Here is a 16,858-nt window from a genome sequence, read left to right as displayed (position 1 = left end):
TTGCGTGCTGGAAAGTACAGTGTAAGAGTTAAAAGGAAGAGAGTTCTTAGGGCATTCTTTCTGCAGTATACCTTCCTCTAGAACAATTTTTTACCCTAGATGCTGAGCCTCAAACTACTTCCTTTGAGTGTGTTGGGGGGGAGGGGGGGGACATTTACGGCATGGAATACTTTTACAAGCGTAGAATAACTTACTGGAAGAGCAATTCAAGGCTGGTATTTTGAGTAACAGGAAAGATGTTTCCACCTGTATGAGCCATCCGAGTGTATAACGCACACCCCTATTTGAAGTACTGGAAGAAGGGAAAAATGCTTCCATATAAATGCACATTTGACAGGGTAATTCTACATCCAAGCTGATACCAGAGTCCTTTAAGGGAAGATGCGGGTAAAAAAACACACCAGTCTTCTAAAAAACTTCTGATTTTTTCGTTTTCACCTGTTTTGATAGAATTAGCACCTCTACTGTTTTAAAAAAAAATGTCTATGTTAAGACTCAACTGGAAATTGTTTAAAATTGCGTCTAAGGAGCACAAGGTAGCTGTTAATAAGCTGAAAGTGTGCAGTCTTCGAGCGCCTTGTCGCTGATAATGCCCCGCTACTTGCCATGGTTGATCGCATGCGGCGAAGAGCCGAGCCTCCCTCTTCAAATAGCAATGGTTTCTCATGCTGCTGCAGTGCCAGAAATCATAAAAGAAGCACGCTTTTGCGCGTTTTTCGAGCGCCGTGACTGGCTTTTAAATCATGTGGTATGGATCGAGGACCACCATTGGTCGCTGTGAGCCTGTAAATGTTGTGAAGCCTACTTGCAGGGTTCTTGTATTGTCGAGCTACGCAGCTGAACAATGCTTTTCTCGTGTGTTTATCTCCATTATGGATGAAGAAAGCTGTATCTTGCGCAGTAGCTACACTGTCTAAGTGAAAGCTGTTGTGGCGGTGTGCTCTTTAGGAATGGGTTAAGAGTGGCTGGTCTGATTTTCAGTGATTCTTGGCTTGCAAAAGCCAATGCATCAATGTCATTCACAGCCCTCAGCCAGAAACTCCGTGATGTGACAATGGATGCCATCTGTGCCAATTATCTGCGGTTCAGGGAGCTCACAGTAAGAGAAGTTAGCAAGGACAACACCGCCGTTATGTACGACGGTACGTGGCACAAACGCGGCCACAAAAGCCACTGTGGCATCGGCAGTGTTGTGTCCCTCGACACTGGACTTAGTTTTGATTTCGAAGTGCTGTTGAACTTCTCCCTAGCTTGCAGTCGGCACAAGGCTCTGCCAGATTGAGCGGAAGAAGTTTTCCAAGTGTTTCATGGCCTTGTCTGTGAGCGGAATGTCTGTGAAGAGTAGGCTCGAAAAAGCTGTGAAGGACAAACTGATGGTGCTTGCCCATATTAGTGGCAGTGGCCACTACAAGAAGGATTGTTCTTTGTTGTGTGCAAATTTCATCCCATTTAATGACATATTTCATAAAGAAAAACTCAACTTTAATTTTAAAACTCGTTTTTTTCAAAACAAATATTTTGCCATTTTTTTTCTATGTGCATCTCCTTTTTTGGGCACTTCTAGTGCTCAGATCTGCATGAAATTTCGCCCAAATTTTTCTAAATTATGACAAATGCAATTATCTAGTTTATATTTCAATATCTTATTATATAATAAAAAACTGTATGTACACCTTTACTAGGGTAGGTGAAGTATAGACTTTTCAAGTCTATTATTTTCCCGCCTATAACATTTTTTGTATGCACTTCCTAATTAATTATTTACATTCTACACTTTATTTGAAGCGTTATGAACTATGAATGGTAAAAAATTATGGAAGTGATGAAAACGGGGGGGGGGGGGGGGGGAGGCTTAAGGTTTTCACTTTGTCTTGCTGCAGAGCCAAAGGTATACAGCTTGAAAAAACTAATTATATATTTGAAATCGGCATACAAAGTTCTATAAAGAGTCGAAGTTTCATTGCTCCAGAGTGAATATTAAAAAAAAAATTTGTCTTCGCGTAGCATCTTCTCTCAATAACATTCTGGTCATGAAACTATGTCTCAGTTTCATATGGGGCATGCACCTGCCACTAGAGTTGCCACTGTGCTTTTGAGAGCATGTGAATGCAGGTATGGGGACGGCTGTGCATGAGGCGGCAGCCTCTAAATATAGCTTTCTAAAGCTGTGCAACGTAGCTGTACTTTCATGCAGCTACTTTTACCACTCAACATGCTTACAACACTCGAGCAGTGTGTCTTTCGCCTCGAATTAAGGATCCTGGTGGGGAAAAAAAAAGCCTCTTGAGAGCGTGGAAGTCGCTGCGATCCTAGTGCATAAAACAAAAATCAAGGTTTAAATGCCACATATTGTGTGTTACTGGGCAAAGTTGTCGTACATCCCTAAACAATGTGCTATGCTAAGGAAACACTGACAAGCAATCTGTGCCCATCTTCGTTCACTTCCTTGTTCGTGTTTCCTGTGCACAGCACCTTGTTTAAATGTTCAGCTACGATATGATGATTAGGCTTGTCATAGTGGGGGATTGCAGAAAATTTTTTGATTGCTCAAAGTCTTTTTATGTGCAGTACTCAGGGGGGTGATTGAAAAGCAGCATTATGTGGTGAACACGCAAAACAAGTTTTTCCACCAGTGGCCAATTTTCTAGCCATCCGTGGAAAGAAAGGTGGCTTATTTTTTTGTGAATTTAGTATTAAAGTAAAACCTCGTTAATTTTAAGTCACTGGGACTGTGAGAAATCTTCTAATTAAGTGGGTTTTCGGAATTAACAGAACGTACAAAAAGTGCTATGCAACGAACTTGAAGTTATTCTAATTATAATCAGGGCTGGTCGTTTGCTGTACTGGCTAGTTTGTGGCTCCGAGGGTTACGTTTTTCAGCAATACAAGGCCACAGTTTTGCCAAGGGGGAAAATTGAGCCTCGCTGCTGCAATTGCAAAAAAAAAAAAAAAAGACATCTTCGCTGGAACACAGTAGTGACACGCCGGCAGTGTGTTACCTGCTTTTTGCTGCACGAGCACGTCATTATGCGACTATTTGCCCATTTTTTCTGGTAAAGTGAAAAATTTCATAATAGTCAGTGTGACAAAGTTACGATTTTTTCGCTGGGCGTTATCATCATTGAACCTTTCAAGCCGAGTTTCCCAAGTAGGAGTAGCAGGCAATATCTCCGCCAGTGCTGCAAGTACGCAAATTGCTGGAGTAACCAGCACTCGGAGGTTCGCATACATTGCGAATTCCACTAGACTGTCTTTTATTAATTTCTCTATATTCCCAGAAAGAATGGGTAAACAATGACGCGCCGACGTTGCAAGAAGCATGCGACATGCTGCTTGCGCGTCAGTGCTGTGTTGCAGTGAAGCATGTCTTGTTTTCCGCAGGTGCACATTTAAGCTCATCACGAGATCATCTTTTTTTTATATAATTTTATTTTTCGTGCTGGAAGTATTGAGGCTGGGGTACTTTAGCTGCCACTCAATATTATCGCTATGGTACATTGCCTAGTGGCTCTTAAGGGCTGTCGTTTCCGCGGTTTTGTGGTGAAATTGGGATTGCTAATAGGCACAGTAAACCCAAAGTTTTTGAATTAACCGGACTGGTGCTGACCGTCACTTCAAATTATCTGCTGAAACTTACATGGCAAACTACGGAACCACTGAAATACTTGAAATTAAGTGGGATTTTGAAATAACCGAGTTCGAAATAATGCAGTTTTACTGTACCTGCTGTGAAAGGTTCTTGCTGGTTGTGTTCCAGCTATTTGTCGGCAAAGGTAAATAAAAGGGGAAGGTTTACTTTGAATGATGGCCATATTTTTAGGGTTGTGAAGTGGAATTTTGAGCCTTTCATTCCCATGATGCATGTTGTGCTTCTATGTGTAGGCGTGTGCCTGGACCTTTGCCAGTGCCAGCAAGCTGACGAGGCACATGCGCAAGCACACTGGCGATCGGCGTTACGTGTGCCCCGAACCCGGCTGCGGCAAGGCATTCATGCGGCCCGAGCACCTGCGCGGTCACTCTGTTGTCCACTCGGGTGGCCGCCCCTTTGCCTGTACGCACCCAGGTGAGTAGCAGCAGTGCAAAATGGCCATTGCCAGGCGGCTCAGATGCTTAAGTTATACGAATTAGAGAAAATATATAAGCACTTATTTAAGGGCAGAGGCGGGTCTTTTATGGCAAAAAATTGCAAAAAAGTGTATTATTGAGAAAATGCAGTATTGCAAAGTTTAAACATTTATTAATCTCTTAGCAAAATTTGAAAGCTAAATTCAATTGAGAATTATTAAAAAAAACACATTTTACATGTCTAGGTGGAGCCGAAATGACCGAAAAATTGACAAATATGTTCAAAGTTCATGCGCTCGTAAGTGCAGAACGTGGTGACCGGGTGCCGCCATCTTTGCATTGTTTTGAAGCTGCTTTCTTTGCAGCGCAGTCCAGCGAGAGCGACGCTACCACTCCTTTTGCAAAGGTTGCTTGCGCACATGTGATTCGTCAAAGCTCGCGCTCACCTCGCTTTCTATTGGCTCGCCCCATTTGTTTTGCTCCGCCGCCCCCCCCCCCCTCGATCTCGCATTGTGATCGCTCGCTCGGCTTGGGCTTTCAGCTTGTCAAGATTTATCTCAGGAGCGCTCTTGCAAAAGGCAAAACTGTATATTTCAATGGGGCCAAATGCTCATTAATTCGGAAGGATTTAGCCGTGCACCAGTCATCTCGGACAACTCCGCGCGACTTGGAGGCTCAAGCACTGCTTGACGTAACGGACGGTGGTACCAGAGTTTTGGAGAGACCGAAACTGAACGAACTGCAGCAGACTATGATCATGATGATAGTGAATGGGGGAAAAGTGGCGAGGTGGCACTAGTCACTACCCGGCGGAAGCGCTTGGGCCATCGGCGCATCCAGTGTCTATTAACAGCTGTTCGCTACGCCTACTGGTTTATTATTATTTAAGACGAACTGCAGTCCGAAGACCAAGCAGGTGGGCAGGGATTAATTACATAGAAAGCATCAATCAGCATGGTAAATTGGTACACAAAAAATAGCAGTACAAAAAAAAAGATAGCAGTACAAAAAATAGCAGTACAAAAAGAGATAGCAGTACAAAAAGAGATAGCAGTACACAAAGAAACATAGCGGCACAGTGAATGTTTAAAATATTGCAGAAAGTACACGCTTTTCAAAATCCGACACATCACGCGCCGAAAACATATCAACAGGCAATCTATTCCACTGCTCGATTGTGCGGGGAAAGAAGGAGTGCTTAAAAAGATTAGTGCGTGCAAAAATTGGAGTTAGATTGTGCTCATGGGTGCTTCGAGTTGAACGAGATAAGCGGGGCTGAATATAGCACTTCACGACTTGGTTCCTTGTGTTGTGACTTCGCGTGTTGCAGCTGTGTATGTGCGTGTTGACGCCACCGTTGCGCTTTATACCGATGCCGACTGTCACAGGAGTTAAGTGGCCACAGCAGCCAGCAAATAATCTTGAAAGAAAGGTCATGATATTGAAAGACGTGAACGCAGGTGTTTCTCGACAAGAGATCATGAAGAAGTACGATTTGAAGAGAAGCACCTTAAGCAAAAATTTTCGAGGCGTTTGACAGCGCAAATTTGCTGGAAAACAAAAATAACTAAGGACGACAGCACACCCGAAGCTGGAAAGCTGGAAGACGCACTGCAGCGGTGGATAATAGACATGCGGAACAGCCAGCTTACCTTGAGTGGACCGTTGATCTGTCAGCAAGCTGAAAGGTACGCAATGAGATTGAACATCAAATCTTTCAGTGCATCTGAAGGCTGGTTTGCCCGCTGTAGAGAAAGGCACGGGTTGGTCTTTCGAAACGTGTGCGAGGAAAAAGCAGCGGTGGATGAACGGCGTATTGCTGACTGGAAGACAACTGAGCTTCCACAATACTTAGCTCGTTATGAACTTGCCGACGTCTTCAATGCTGATAAAACGGCTTTTTTTTTTTTTTTAAAGCCCCGCTGGAAAAAATGATCACGTTTAAGGGTGACCCGTGCGTTGGAGGGAAGAGGAGCAAAAAGAGGGTCACTGTGCTTCTAGCTTCATATATGTCGGGCACCAAGTGCCTACTTCTGCTAGTCATCGGGAAAGCACGTAACCCAAGGTGTTTCAAGAACATTCACAATTTTCCTGTGCAATATCGCACCAATAAAAAGGCCTGGATGATCTCTGATATTTTGCAAACTTGGCTGCAGCCAGCTTGATGGCCACTTCTCTGCTACTTCTAGTTGACAACTGCAGCGCTCGTACCAGAGTAACAGAGCTGGAGTGCATCGAACTTGTATTTCTACCCGCAAACGCAACAGCTGCTCTGCAACTGCTGGATCAAGGGATAATTCAGCACGTTAAAATCAGGTACAGAAAGCATGTGCCGGAACGAATCCTTCTCTGCAAGGAAGCCGGGCAAGAAAATGACGCAACTCTCCTGACCGCAGTTCGGATTTTGGCTCATGTCTGGAGCGAAACGCTGCCCGCGTTCATTGCAAATTCTTTCCAGCACAGTGGCTTTGTGCACCCTGACGTCTCGGATATTCCTCCAGAGGACACTTGCGCCCACTGGAAATATAGACGACGAGGTGAATGGCACGCATTTTGACTCTCTACTTTCAAGTGGCGTCCAGATTTTAGACTGCGTCGTTATAGACTATCATGTTGCCGTTGCTGGTCCTCTGACTGACGTTGATGACGGTCAAGATGAGCCGCCACCGACGTTGCTGCGCCGTCCAGGAGGCCGCTGGTCTTTGGTTTGTCTTGTGATATTTGACCTCTTGGACATGTGGCCTCTTTCCAGTGTGCCTTTGCTGCCTTTTTTTATAACCTCCTTTTTTTTTTATCTACAAAGAACAAGTATGGGTTTCAAACCAATTTCTGTATGAAGTAGTGGTGTCATAGGCATTACAGAAAAGATTGTAAGTGAATAAGGCCATAGACTGAAATTATTACACATTTTTCTTGTGTTCAAGCTGTCATAAGCATCATTAAGTACTTCTAATTATAATTAATCAATGAACAGTTTTTATATTGAGAGAAGTTTATTGCATCTGATAATGGCTCACACCATGACAGTATGTGCCTTCTTTCCAAATAACGAACAGTCACGGACAGGAAACTGATGGCACAGGAATTTTTTAGCAGTTTATTTAGTAACACTAGACGGGCAGTTGAAAATCTGTACCCCTGCTTCATGCACATGTTCTCTTGCCACTCTAGCTGTGAAATGCATCATCATACAGTCGGTCGCAGAAAGGCTGATCCGTGAGGCTTTCATTGTTTCAGACTATTCATAGACACTCATGACCATACCGAGCACGACTCTAAGCACGTTTTAATTGCACCACTAGAGCTTGTTGACATTACTCAATATGACCGTGAGGTGCGCAACCACAGGGACTGTGCAGTGGCTGCGCAGCGGGTGCGTGATGCACTTCTTGGCGGCGTTTGGTAGTGCGTGAAATGCTTAGCTATGATAACAAAAAAGCGGCACGCTCTACATACGCTTGTCATTGCGTTTTCGAGTGCCAACACGCGAAACTAACTGTTATGTGCTGTTCCGAGCAATCCCTGGCAGTGGGGTCTGACGACTTTCACTGTAGGGTCCACTGCCGATGCCATACCTGCCAAGTCTCCCGCATTGTCCTGGAGACTCCCGGATTTCGACCATTTCTTGTGTTTGTACGGTTGCCATAAAAATCTCCCGGAAATAGAAATTTGTGTGCGAGATCTGGCCGTATTGTCAAAAATGCAGGTCAGTCCGTTCCGGGCTTTTTGCGAGCCCACCGCATTTTACTATAAACGAATTTGAAAGGCGTTTATCTAAATGTACAGCAAGTCTCAGTGAAGCGACACCTCGGCAGATACGAATTAGGGAAATTTTCCAGCCAAATTCATGTGTCCACCGGCCGAAAATTAGAATATTCCGAACACTTTACCTGATCGCGGCGTGTGATATGAACTTTAGTAACCGTCGAACAAAGGCCGATCAAGAGCGGCGTGCTCGAAGCTTCGAAGTACGCGTGTGACCAACTCAAGCACTGTTTTCTAAAGTGCGTGTGGTTGTCGTTGCCACAACCACTGTGGACGAATGTGGTCGTTCGACACGATCATGTATGGCGACGACATTACTGACACAACTCTGAAAGTGTGCTCGCGACCAACGCCCGACCAGTCAAAGCAATGCTGCTTTTTGCAAACTCTGTAGACAAAACCGCGGCAGTTGCAATCATAGATAGCATAAAATGACTTAGTTTTGAAGGCACGTGAATTGAAAACAAAACTACCATTTGCCGCAACTGCTGTGCACAAAACTGCAGTCGCGGCGATGTGATAGCGGTCTATCAGCTTTGAGAGCACAGGGATGACACAGTGGTAGATTGAAGGCCCTAAAGACGTAAAAAAAGGCTAGAAGCGTTTCCTGTCCAAAAAATCCAGGAGCGAGCGAAGGCAAAGCTTTGACCTGTGTTTTCGCGGCAGCCAGATGCGCTGTCTCGTCCAATCATGTGTGAAGACATATGCGAGTTGTTTTGAAGGAAATCGATTTCTTTGCTAATTGTTTTGATGGCACAAAATTTTGGGAGCATTTGTGCTGTCCTTTTGAGACTCTTGCCTTAGTGGGAAACCCTACCCTCGTGTGTTCAGCCACTCCAAGCCAATATGAGGCTGCAACACTGATGTTTGTGCTTGCGTTTGGGACCCCCACCTCTAGTTTTTTTTTGCGATGTTCTTTTTTTGTTTTTTTTCTTTTGGTGGCAAAAACAGGAGAAAATAATTCAGCGTGCTGATTTGAGTTAAGGCGGCAAAACATGATTGTGCTTGTCGCTAAAGACAAATTCATCACAGCTACAGATAAAAAAAAAAAAAAAGTGGTGACCTCCCACCCCTTTTCCCGCTCGGAGTTTTTACGAATTTCTCGGTTGCCAGGTTGGCAGGTATGCGATGCGTAAAATGCCAATCCGAGGAGCCAGTGAGCGATGTGCTTCTCTGCTTGCGAAGAAGCACGTTGTCACGAGGGTGTTAGCATGTTGTTATTGTCCGCAAAGTTTGAGGTTTATCTCGCCGTCAAAGGAGTTAGGCTTAAAGACGTCTCTGATTGTTTGAGCGCTGTCTACGAGTGCGGCACACCATAGTAATCTGATCGAGCATCCGCTTACCGCTATTGACTGATGCGTAATTATATGCTAAGTGAACATCGAGCTGTTAACGCGTCATGAAGTAGCGATTTTCGACAGCTGTGTCTTCGTGATGCACAAGCAGCAGACGACGACTTCCCAGAGTGTGCATCGGGCCCATGGTGAGGTTAGCTGGGGAAACATCGTGCACATGGCCTATGAGAGGCCTCGAAACATCTCTCAAATATCAGCTTTTTGCATGCTTTTTTAAGAATGGAGGAGCCAGCTGAAGTAGAAAGTTTGAACACAGAGAAATGCTCTTTCCGATGAGGCCAGGAAGCCGGCACCCGGCTGCGTCATTGCGAAGCTGTAATTTTTTTTAAATCTCTGTTCTTTCACGATTTCCAGAATAACTTTCTCTATCCGGAAAAGTGAAACAAATTTTCGAAGCACTTCTTGAAATTGTAGATACGTTGGAATCAGATAGATAAAGGGTTATAGAAACTGAAAACTTTACTTTAAAAAAATTGTTTTTTTGCCATTTTTCGCTATACGAAAGTTGCGTCCCCCCTTAAAGCTGAACTTGCTATTTTCTCACTACATAATTTGATGGCCATTCTGTGTTCTCCAGTCTGATTGCAAACATTTTTACCAAGTTGTGAAATGATACGATAGGCCATCAGTAAATGGAAACCTCTTAAATGGAACTGCTGCCTACATGGAACATCCGTCTCCAATATCATTGTATTTGTGCTTGGATTCTGCACCCCTGTTCATCTGTGAATAAGTGGGATTGTTCCTTAGTTTTAAACGGATGTGTTTCTTTATTTGGTCACAATGTCTGGCATATTTGCAGGGTGTTCATCGCGTTTTGCGGCCAAGTCCAGCCTCTACGTTCACCTCAAGAAGCACACCCAGGCAGGAGCCAGTGCTGTCGAGTCACCGGAGCAGCAGCAGCAGTTGGTGTACGGATGCCCTGTGGGGAACTGCTCCCGCCGTTTCCCCTCCCGCACTGCCCTGAGGCAGCACATCGAGCACTCCCATTCGCTGCTCGTCATTGGTGAGCAACATTGCTTCATTAGGGCTGGCTGTGCAAACCTCATTGGAAACACAGCATAACCAAACTGTGGTACATAAGCATGGACAAATATTTAAGCATTTGGAATACAATCGACGACCGATATTTCGGACGCCCAGATTTTTGGACATGCTTAATAATTTGGACTTCTATTCAGCACCAAGAAATAACCTATACAATATATTTCGCAGCTCAAAATATTGGGCACTTAAAAATGAGCTGTTCGACATTTCAGACTTTCCAAAATTTAGTCAAGCTGACTACCACCATTTTTTCATGGCGTTGTTTTGTTTATTTACCTTGTGGTGACACGTATACCGAAGGAGTACGGCCACCAGCGTGGGTTTGGTCTTGGCGAGCCACAGGGCATGCGTTAACCGACGCCCTGGCGTGAACACGATACTGCTCAAGGTCGCAACACTTTATTGTCTGTAACAACACCAAAACGCAGTACAGCCCGTTGCAAAGGCACGGCAGGAAAGCAAATGGGCTTATCCACGCCACGGGCGAAAAAGTACTACACAGGGTGCCATGAGCACGTCTCCGTGGTAAAGGTGATTCACGGAGACACCAGGACCAAGGCCCGATTGCTCGAGCGAGGGAAAAGGCGCTCGCGTTTGCTTCGGAGGGAGACGGGTCGGCGTAGCTTGGCCACGCACTAAAACACCATACCGGCCTTCAGCCGAGCGTACGCAAAGGGGCAACAAAAGGTGAGCGTTCGCCTTGGGCGCTAGGCGCCGTCAGCGAAGTTCGACGAGCCTCGAACCACAGGATTCAACGGACGGAAAAAGGAATACGGGCTCACCGTAAGCTGTCCCGGAGAATCTCTGACTCACTCCCGACGCACGCGCAAAACCTCTCGGGAGACTCCGCGCGCGGCGCCACAGTCAACATCCGCTACCGGGTGAGAGGGGTTAAACGTCATTCCTCGCTCTTTCAGCGCAGCAAACAGCGAAGGAGGGGCGTCATGTCGGGACATGAGAATGGCAGAAAAAGCGGCAAAGCCCGTGCAAAGGCAGCGGGCTAGCCTCAATTCCCACGTTTTTCTCCAATAGCCTCAAACCAGCGCTGGCCTTGCGCACGGCTGATAGCTCTGCTTGCCTCCTATGAAGTGGCTACCTCGAACTGCTGAATCGACGCTATTTTCACATCGGCGTCGCTGCTGAACAATTTTTCTTCCTTCTCTGCTGTGACCGTTGAACGGATCGGACCGCCTCGACGGACTCTTCGCCTGTGCGTGTGCCGTTTGCTCCATGTGTGTCACCTGGCTAAATGCGCTGATTCATAATAGATAAGGGATCGTCAATGTGTGTGGGCCGTTTGTTTCACGTGTGTCACCTGTCTAAATGCGCTGATTCATAGTAGATAAGGGATCACCAATCTTATCGTCGGCCTCGAGAGCTTCGATGAAACAGGAAAAGAAAGTGTGTCACGATGTAGATGGCAAAAAAAGTTGCCATCGTCGAGCTCATTGAAAGTGACTGATAGGGGCAGATGTTGCGAAAGAGTTTCATATTTCCAAACGGACCCTTTCGCACTACATGAAAACCAAGCAAAATATTTGAAAGCAACGGAAAAGTGTACTGGGCTACTCAAAGCTTGAGGAAGCCCTTCTCGTATGGCTGAGTCAGCAGTGGCCAGCAAGGTTCTCGTCTCCGGGTGCCTCCTCAAGCAAAAAGCTGAGACGATGGTGCTTCAAATGAACATTGAAGGAGGTCTGTGATTGTTGACTAAAAAGCTTTATGAAGCATTCTAACCTCAGTTTTTAAAAAAACTGTGCAGCGAAAATGCAGCTGTCGACCTTAGCGTTGTTGCGAACTACTGCTCTGAAAAGCCGCAGTCCCTTTTACAGGAGTACTCACCAGACAACACGGTCAACTGTGATGAGACAGGACTTTTTTTTTTTGTTGTTCAAGCTGATGCCAGTAAAAACTCTTGCCTTTGCTGGGGACTCTTGTCATGTTGGCAAACACAATAAGGAGTGAGTACAGTACTAATCGGTAGCAATATGTCAGGCATAAACTGCTGATGCTCCTCATCGGCAAGTCGAAAGCGCCAAGATGCTTCAAAGGTGTAAACTCCCTGCCTGTTTTGTACGAGGCCAACGGAAAGCCCTGGCTAACTCAGCAGATTTTCAAAAGCTATGTGAGAAGACTAGATCGCAAATTTGATCTAGAAGGCCACAAGATTTTGTTTTTTGTGAACGACTGCACTGCACACGGGCACGTTAATAACTTGAAGACTGTGCGCGTCGAGTTCGTGCCACTGAACACAGAGTGTCCTACCACCGATGGACCAGGGTGTCACATATGCTTTCAAGCTAAACTAATGGTCACGCTTGCTTTCACATGTGGTGGTGTGCCTGGACAGTGGAAAAGGGTACTTGGTCTATTTGGTTGGAGCACTTAGCATACTTGCCGGTGCATGAAAGTCGATGGCATCGACAGTGCTGCGCAAGTAATTCCGCCACGCAGGATTTGCGTGGCGAGTCGGCCGCATTAGATGAGTACAGCATCATCGACCAGGTATCCGGAAGCAAGGAGCTCATAGACGACATTCGCACTGCGGACGTCGAGATTCACCCAGATGTCTTGTTTTCAAAGCTTGTGTGTGTGTGTGGACAGGGCCTCATGGATAAGGAAATCATTTGCCAAGTGCTTGCAGAGTCAGAGAGCGATGATGATAACAATATCTTATCTGCAAAAGCTCAGTCGACTCAAGCTGAGCTGATGCAAGCGATCCCAACCCTTTCATAATTACAGCGACACGACAACTCTAGCTGAAATGCGGGCGAACGTGCTTGCGCAGAAGCAAAGCATGGTTCAGAAGATGATGACTCACTTTTTCCGCTCACTATCTTAATAGTAAGCAGTACATTGAGCATTTAGGGGACACATTTGCCTTTTTGGACTGCCCGATTTTTCTGACATTTTCGCGATTCCTTGAGGGTCCGAAAAATCGGTCATCGACTGCATTTCAGTGACAGTTACAGCACTTGAATTTGGTTCAATACAAATTTAAATTATTAGAAACTTCAAAGTATTCAGTGTTACTGCATAGACGTATACTATATTCACATAATTTGCACCCTCGCATAACTGGTGCTCCCCTAATATTTAGCCAGCTTTATTGAATAAAAAATATTTACTCGCTTGCAGTGGAACCTCGATTACACGACTTTTGGGCGACCACGCAGAATCGTTTTCTGATTCAGGCGTCATGTAATCGGAAAACTTATATTGTAGGTAGTGACACTCAGCCTTGCCCTAAAAAACAGGTACAAGTTGCATGAATAAGCCCACGGCACGACTTTGTGCCTCTGCAAGAAAGGTAGATGAAAGTTTTCTTGCCAGGGTGGCAGCTAATGGCAGCATTACAGTAAAATCTCATTAATTCGAAACGAAAGTGAAGAACAACAATAGTACACTGCAAGTATGGTATAACAATTTATTTCTTGAAAAAATCCGTTATCGCTGTCTGCCTTCTTTCCTTGAAGGCGACAGCCAGCACTTTTTGCTCTAACAAGCGAATTTGGCGGAAGGCCTCTTCTCCGTCGTCTTCAATATTTAAGAAAAGACGAGTGGCATTCAATCCGGCCATGACTTCCGCGGCAGAGGGCCACACTGTTGCTTCGTCCTCCTCCTCATCATCGTCACAGGCAGCGACAGGTTCTGCACTTCTCACCTGACATATTATGTCGCCATCCGTGAGGGCACCACACACCACTGCACTTGAGTCCACATCGGCGTAGTCCGCAAAGCAGACGTCTTCCAAAACGTCCGCCATGGGGGTGCTGAAAAAGCGTGGGGGTGGTGACGCCGTGTTCGAGCACTGGTGGCTCGTCAGCTTGCAGAGCTTCGGTGCTGAAGCTACAGTGGTGAAAGCAATGTGCTATCCTAAGCGCTGTCACTTGCTCCCAAGCACGCACAAGCACGTGTAGTGCACTTAGAAGCATCACTTGGTAGTTATTGCACAAAATAATTCCATCGAACATATGACGCCGATAAAATGATTTTGAATTTCTAATTCTATCCTGGTCCATGAGCTGCAGTGCCGCTGTCGTGTTTGCTGAAAGGAAGGCCAGCTCAATGGCTTTCATCTCAACGTTGACTTTATGAGCCGAACAGTTGTCCACAAGAAGCAGGACTTCGTGGCCACAGCGTTCGAACTTCTTGTCAAGCTTCCCCAGCCACTGCACGAACAATAGACCTCTCCTTGTTTGTAAACAGTGTGACGTTACTGCAGGCACTCGCCCCCTACACCCTCTCTCGGAGCAGGTGCTGGTTGGCAAGAAAGTTCCTCCGGCAACATCGTTATGCATAGCAGAGCTGCGTGTCTGCTTTTTTTGACAGAAATTTCTACATTGCTATGTTCTAAAGTCACAGCTTTTGAAAAAAGGGGGTCGCGGAAGGGTCACTGCTCATAGTGTGGGAACTTGCTCATCGTAGTTGGAGAGAGAAACTTCGTTTTAGAGTACTGAGAAATGCGACTAACACACAGTGGGCGTCACCCACGTAGATCGCAGCCATAAAAAAATCTGATCTTTTTCGAAAGCGAACGTTTTAAATGTACACGATTACTGGCACTTTGAGAAATATTTGCATGGCACGGATGTAAATTTACTCAATTTTCATCGGGGCATGTGCAATCCAGTTTTAAATGAAGTACAACATTGGCGGCAGCATGGTTTTGAGCTGCTGTGCGCAGTCACGGATAAGATTCTCACTCATTGCCTAAAAGTCTCATCGAAGACGAATGAAAAAAAAAAAAAAAAAAACACACACTTCTTGCCGTGGGTTAGGCTGAGGTTAACATATCCTCGTAAAAATCAAAGTGAAGTTCTGCCGCTGCGTTTGTCAATAACCCAGTGAAAATCCATGTGATGTAAAACTCGACATCTTAATAATACATAATATTATCTGGCACAGTTACCTTGCTGCATTTGAAACTTATAACGTGTTTTCGTACCTATTGCTCCTTTAAGCCTGATACACAAACTTCTAAGGTGCGTTGTCACTTCATAAGGATCGAGCCGTAAAAGTGCAAAGTAGATAAGAACCCAAAATCTCCGCTGTTTCCATTAACACGTATCAGGTATCTGATAGTACAAGTTATAGCCGTGGTGAAGCATATATGCAGATTCGGAAAGCTACAACATGCTTATAGCTCACGCGTAGACGTATATATCACCAGGAGATCATGCATTTTAATTTTGTTACACGCCGCGCATACGCTGCGATGTACCCACTCGCAGATGATCACGCCGAATGTATTTTTACCTTGACTGCAACGTCGGATCATAAAGTTCTATCGACAATCGGTTACTGAAACCAGCCCACAATGAATACCAACGTTTTCGCAAACAGGACGCATCGCATTATTCACACTGCACACACCACCACGCACAATATTCCCAGTTTCACCGTCCGTGAAGATGAACCAATATTGTCGATGCCTTTTAAAGCACACTACATGCTACAGTCAACACTGCACATTTTCGAAGAAGATGCCGCTGTTCCTCGCACAAGCCGCCACGTGTGTTCACTTCTCGTAGATAAACAGCCCGCCAGCGTGGCGAATATTTCGTCATGCACTTTATCACACACCTAGATGTTCGCTGACACATGCCACAGCTAATGTTGCCACTGTGAGATGAAGATTAAGCTTTCAAAAAGAAAAGAAAATTGCCCTAAGCACCGAGCGACTGCACCCCACTCAGCCACCGGCGGGAGTGTTTTGCCAACCACCGCCTTCTACATGCACCGGTGACGTCACGCTATGACTTACCCCGGTAGAGGTCTAGTCCTCCGTCATCCAGGCCTTTTTGTTAGCCGCGTAGTCTGATGGGAGGGACTGGATGTTCTTAAAGCAACGAGGACTTCTCGATTTGCCTATCACAAACAGAGGCAACTTCTTGGTCCCGGTCATGTTTACAGCAACCATCACTGTTATTCGTTCTTTACTTTTCTTCCCTTCCGTGCACTTGTCGCCTTTATACATGATAGTTTTGGCGGGCAGCAGTTTGAAAACTGAGGCAGTTTTATGTGCATTAAATATGTCCTGCAGAGAATACTTCTCCATGTAGCCTTGAAGCACTTCGGAGCACCAACCTTCACACATTTCCATGTTGACGGCGTTCATTTCACCCGACATAGCATGGTAAACGAGGTCGTAGCACTCGCGAAAACGGTGCAACCACCCATCTGAAGCAGCTAAGTCGTTGTAGTTTAGCTGGAGGGCGAAGTCCGCTGCCTTTGTCCGTATGACTGGGCCATTCAGTGGTATGTCTTGCGAACGCATTTCCTTTATTCAAATGAGAAGCGCTTTCTCGAGGTCAGGATACTTTGCGGGCCGCAACCTCCTCTTTTTGCTCACAACTTCTGCTTCTAAGGTGTCTTCAATAGTCCTCCTATTTTTTATACGAGTAGATAGCGACGATTTCGGTATCCCTTGCTTTTTCGCGATACAGTAAAAGCTCGTTAATTCGGATTTCACGGGACCGGAAAAACTGTCCGAATTAACCGAATGCTGAATTAACGAATGAACAGGGAAAACAACATTCAAAATCAAGCTGCAGAAGCATACCTTTATTTGTTGAAGTATTTTGTAATTGTCGTCTGCGTTTTCACGCAGATTCCGGCTGACATCA

General features: G+C 45.5%; 1 protein-coding gene across 2 annotated transcripts in view; it reads left to right on the top strand.

The window, feature by feature from the left end:
- The window catches only part of LOC119160858 (uncharacterized), a 119,572-nt gene that overhangs the window by 63,006 nt on the left and 39,708 nt on the right, over nt 1-16,858 (top strand). For both annotated transcript variants that reach the window (XM_037413126.2, XM_037413125.2), the window contains exons 6-7: nt 3,883-4,063; nt 9,988-10,191. In XM_037413126.2, the coding sequence (XP_037269023.1) occupies nt 3,883-4,063; nt 9,988-10,191 (385 nt within the window). The remainder of the gene's footprint in view (nt 1-3,882; nt 4,064-9,987; nt 10,192-16,858) is intronic.

The sequence above is a fragment of the Rhipicephalus microplus genome, chromosome X (assembly GCF_043290135.1).
Source record: "Rhipicephalus microplus isolate Deutch F79 chromosome X, USDA_Rmic, whole genome shotgun sequence".
In the NCBI taxonomy this organism is placed as follows: domain Eukaryota; kingdom Metazoa; phylum Arthropoda; class Arachnida; order Ixodida; family Ixodidae; genus Rhipicephalus; species Rhipicephalus microplus.
This window is presented reverse-complemented; position numbering and strand designations above follow the sequence as displayed.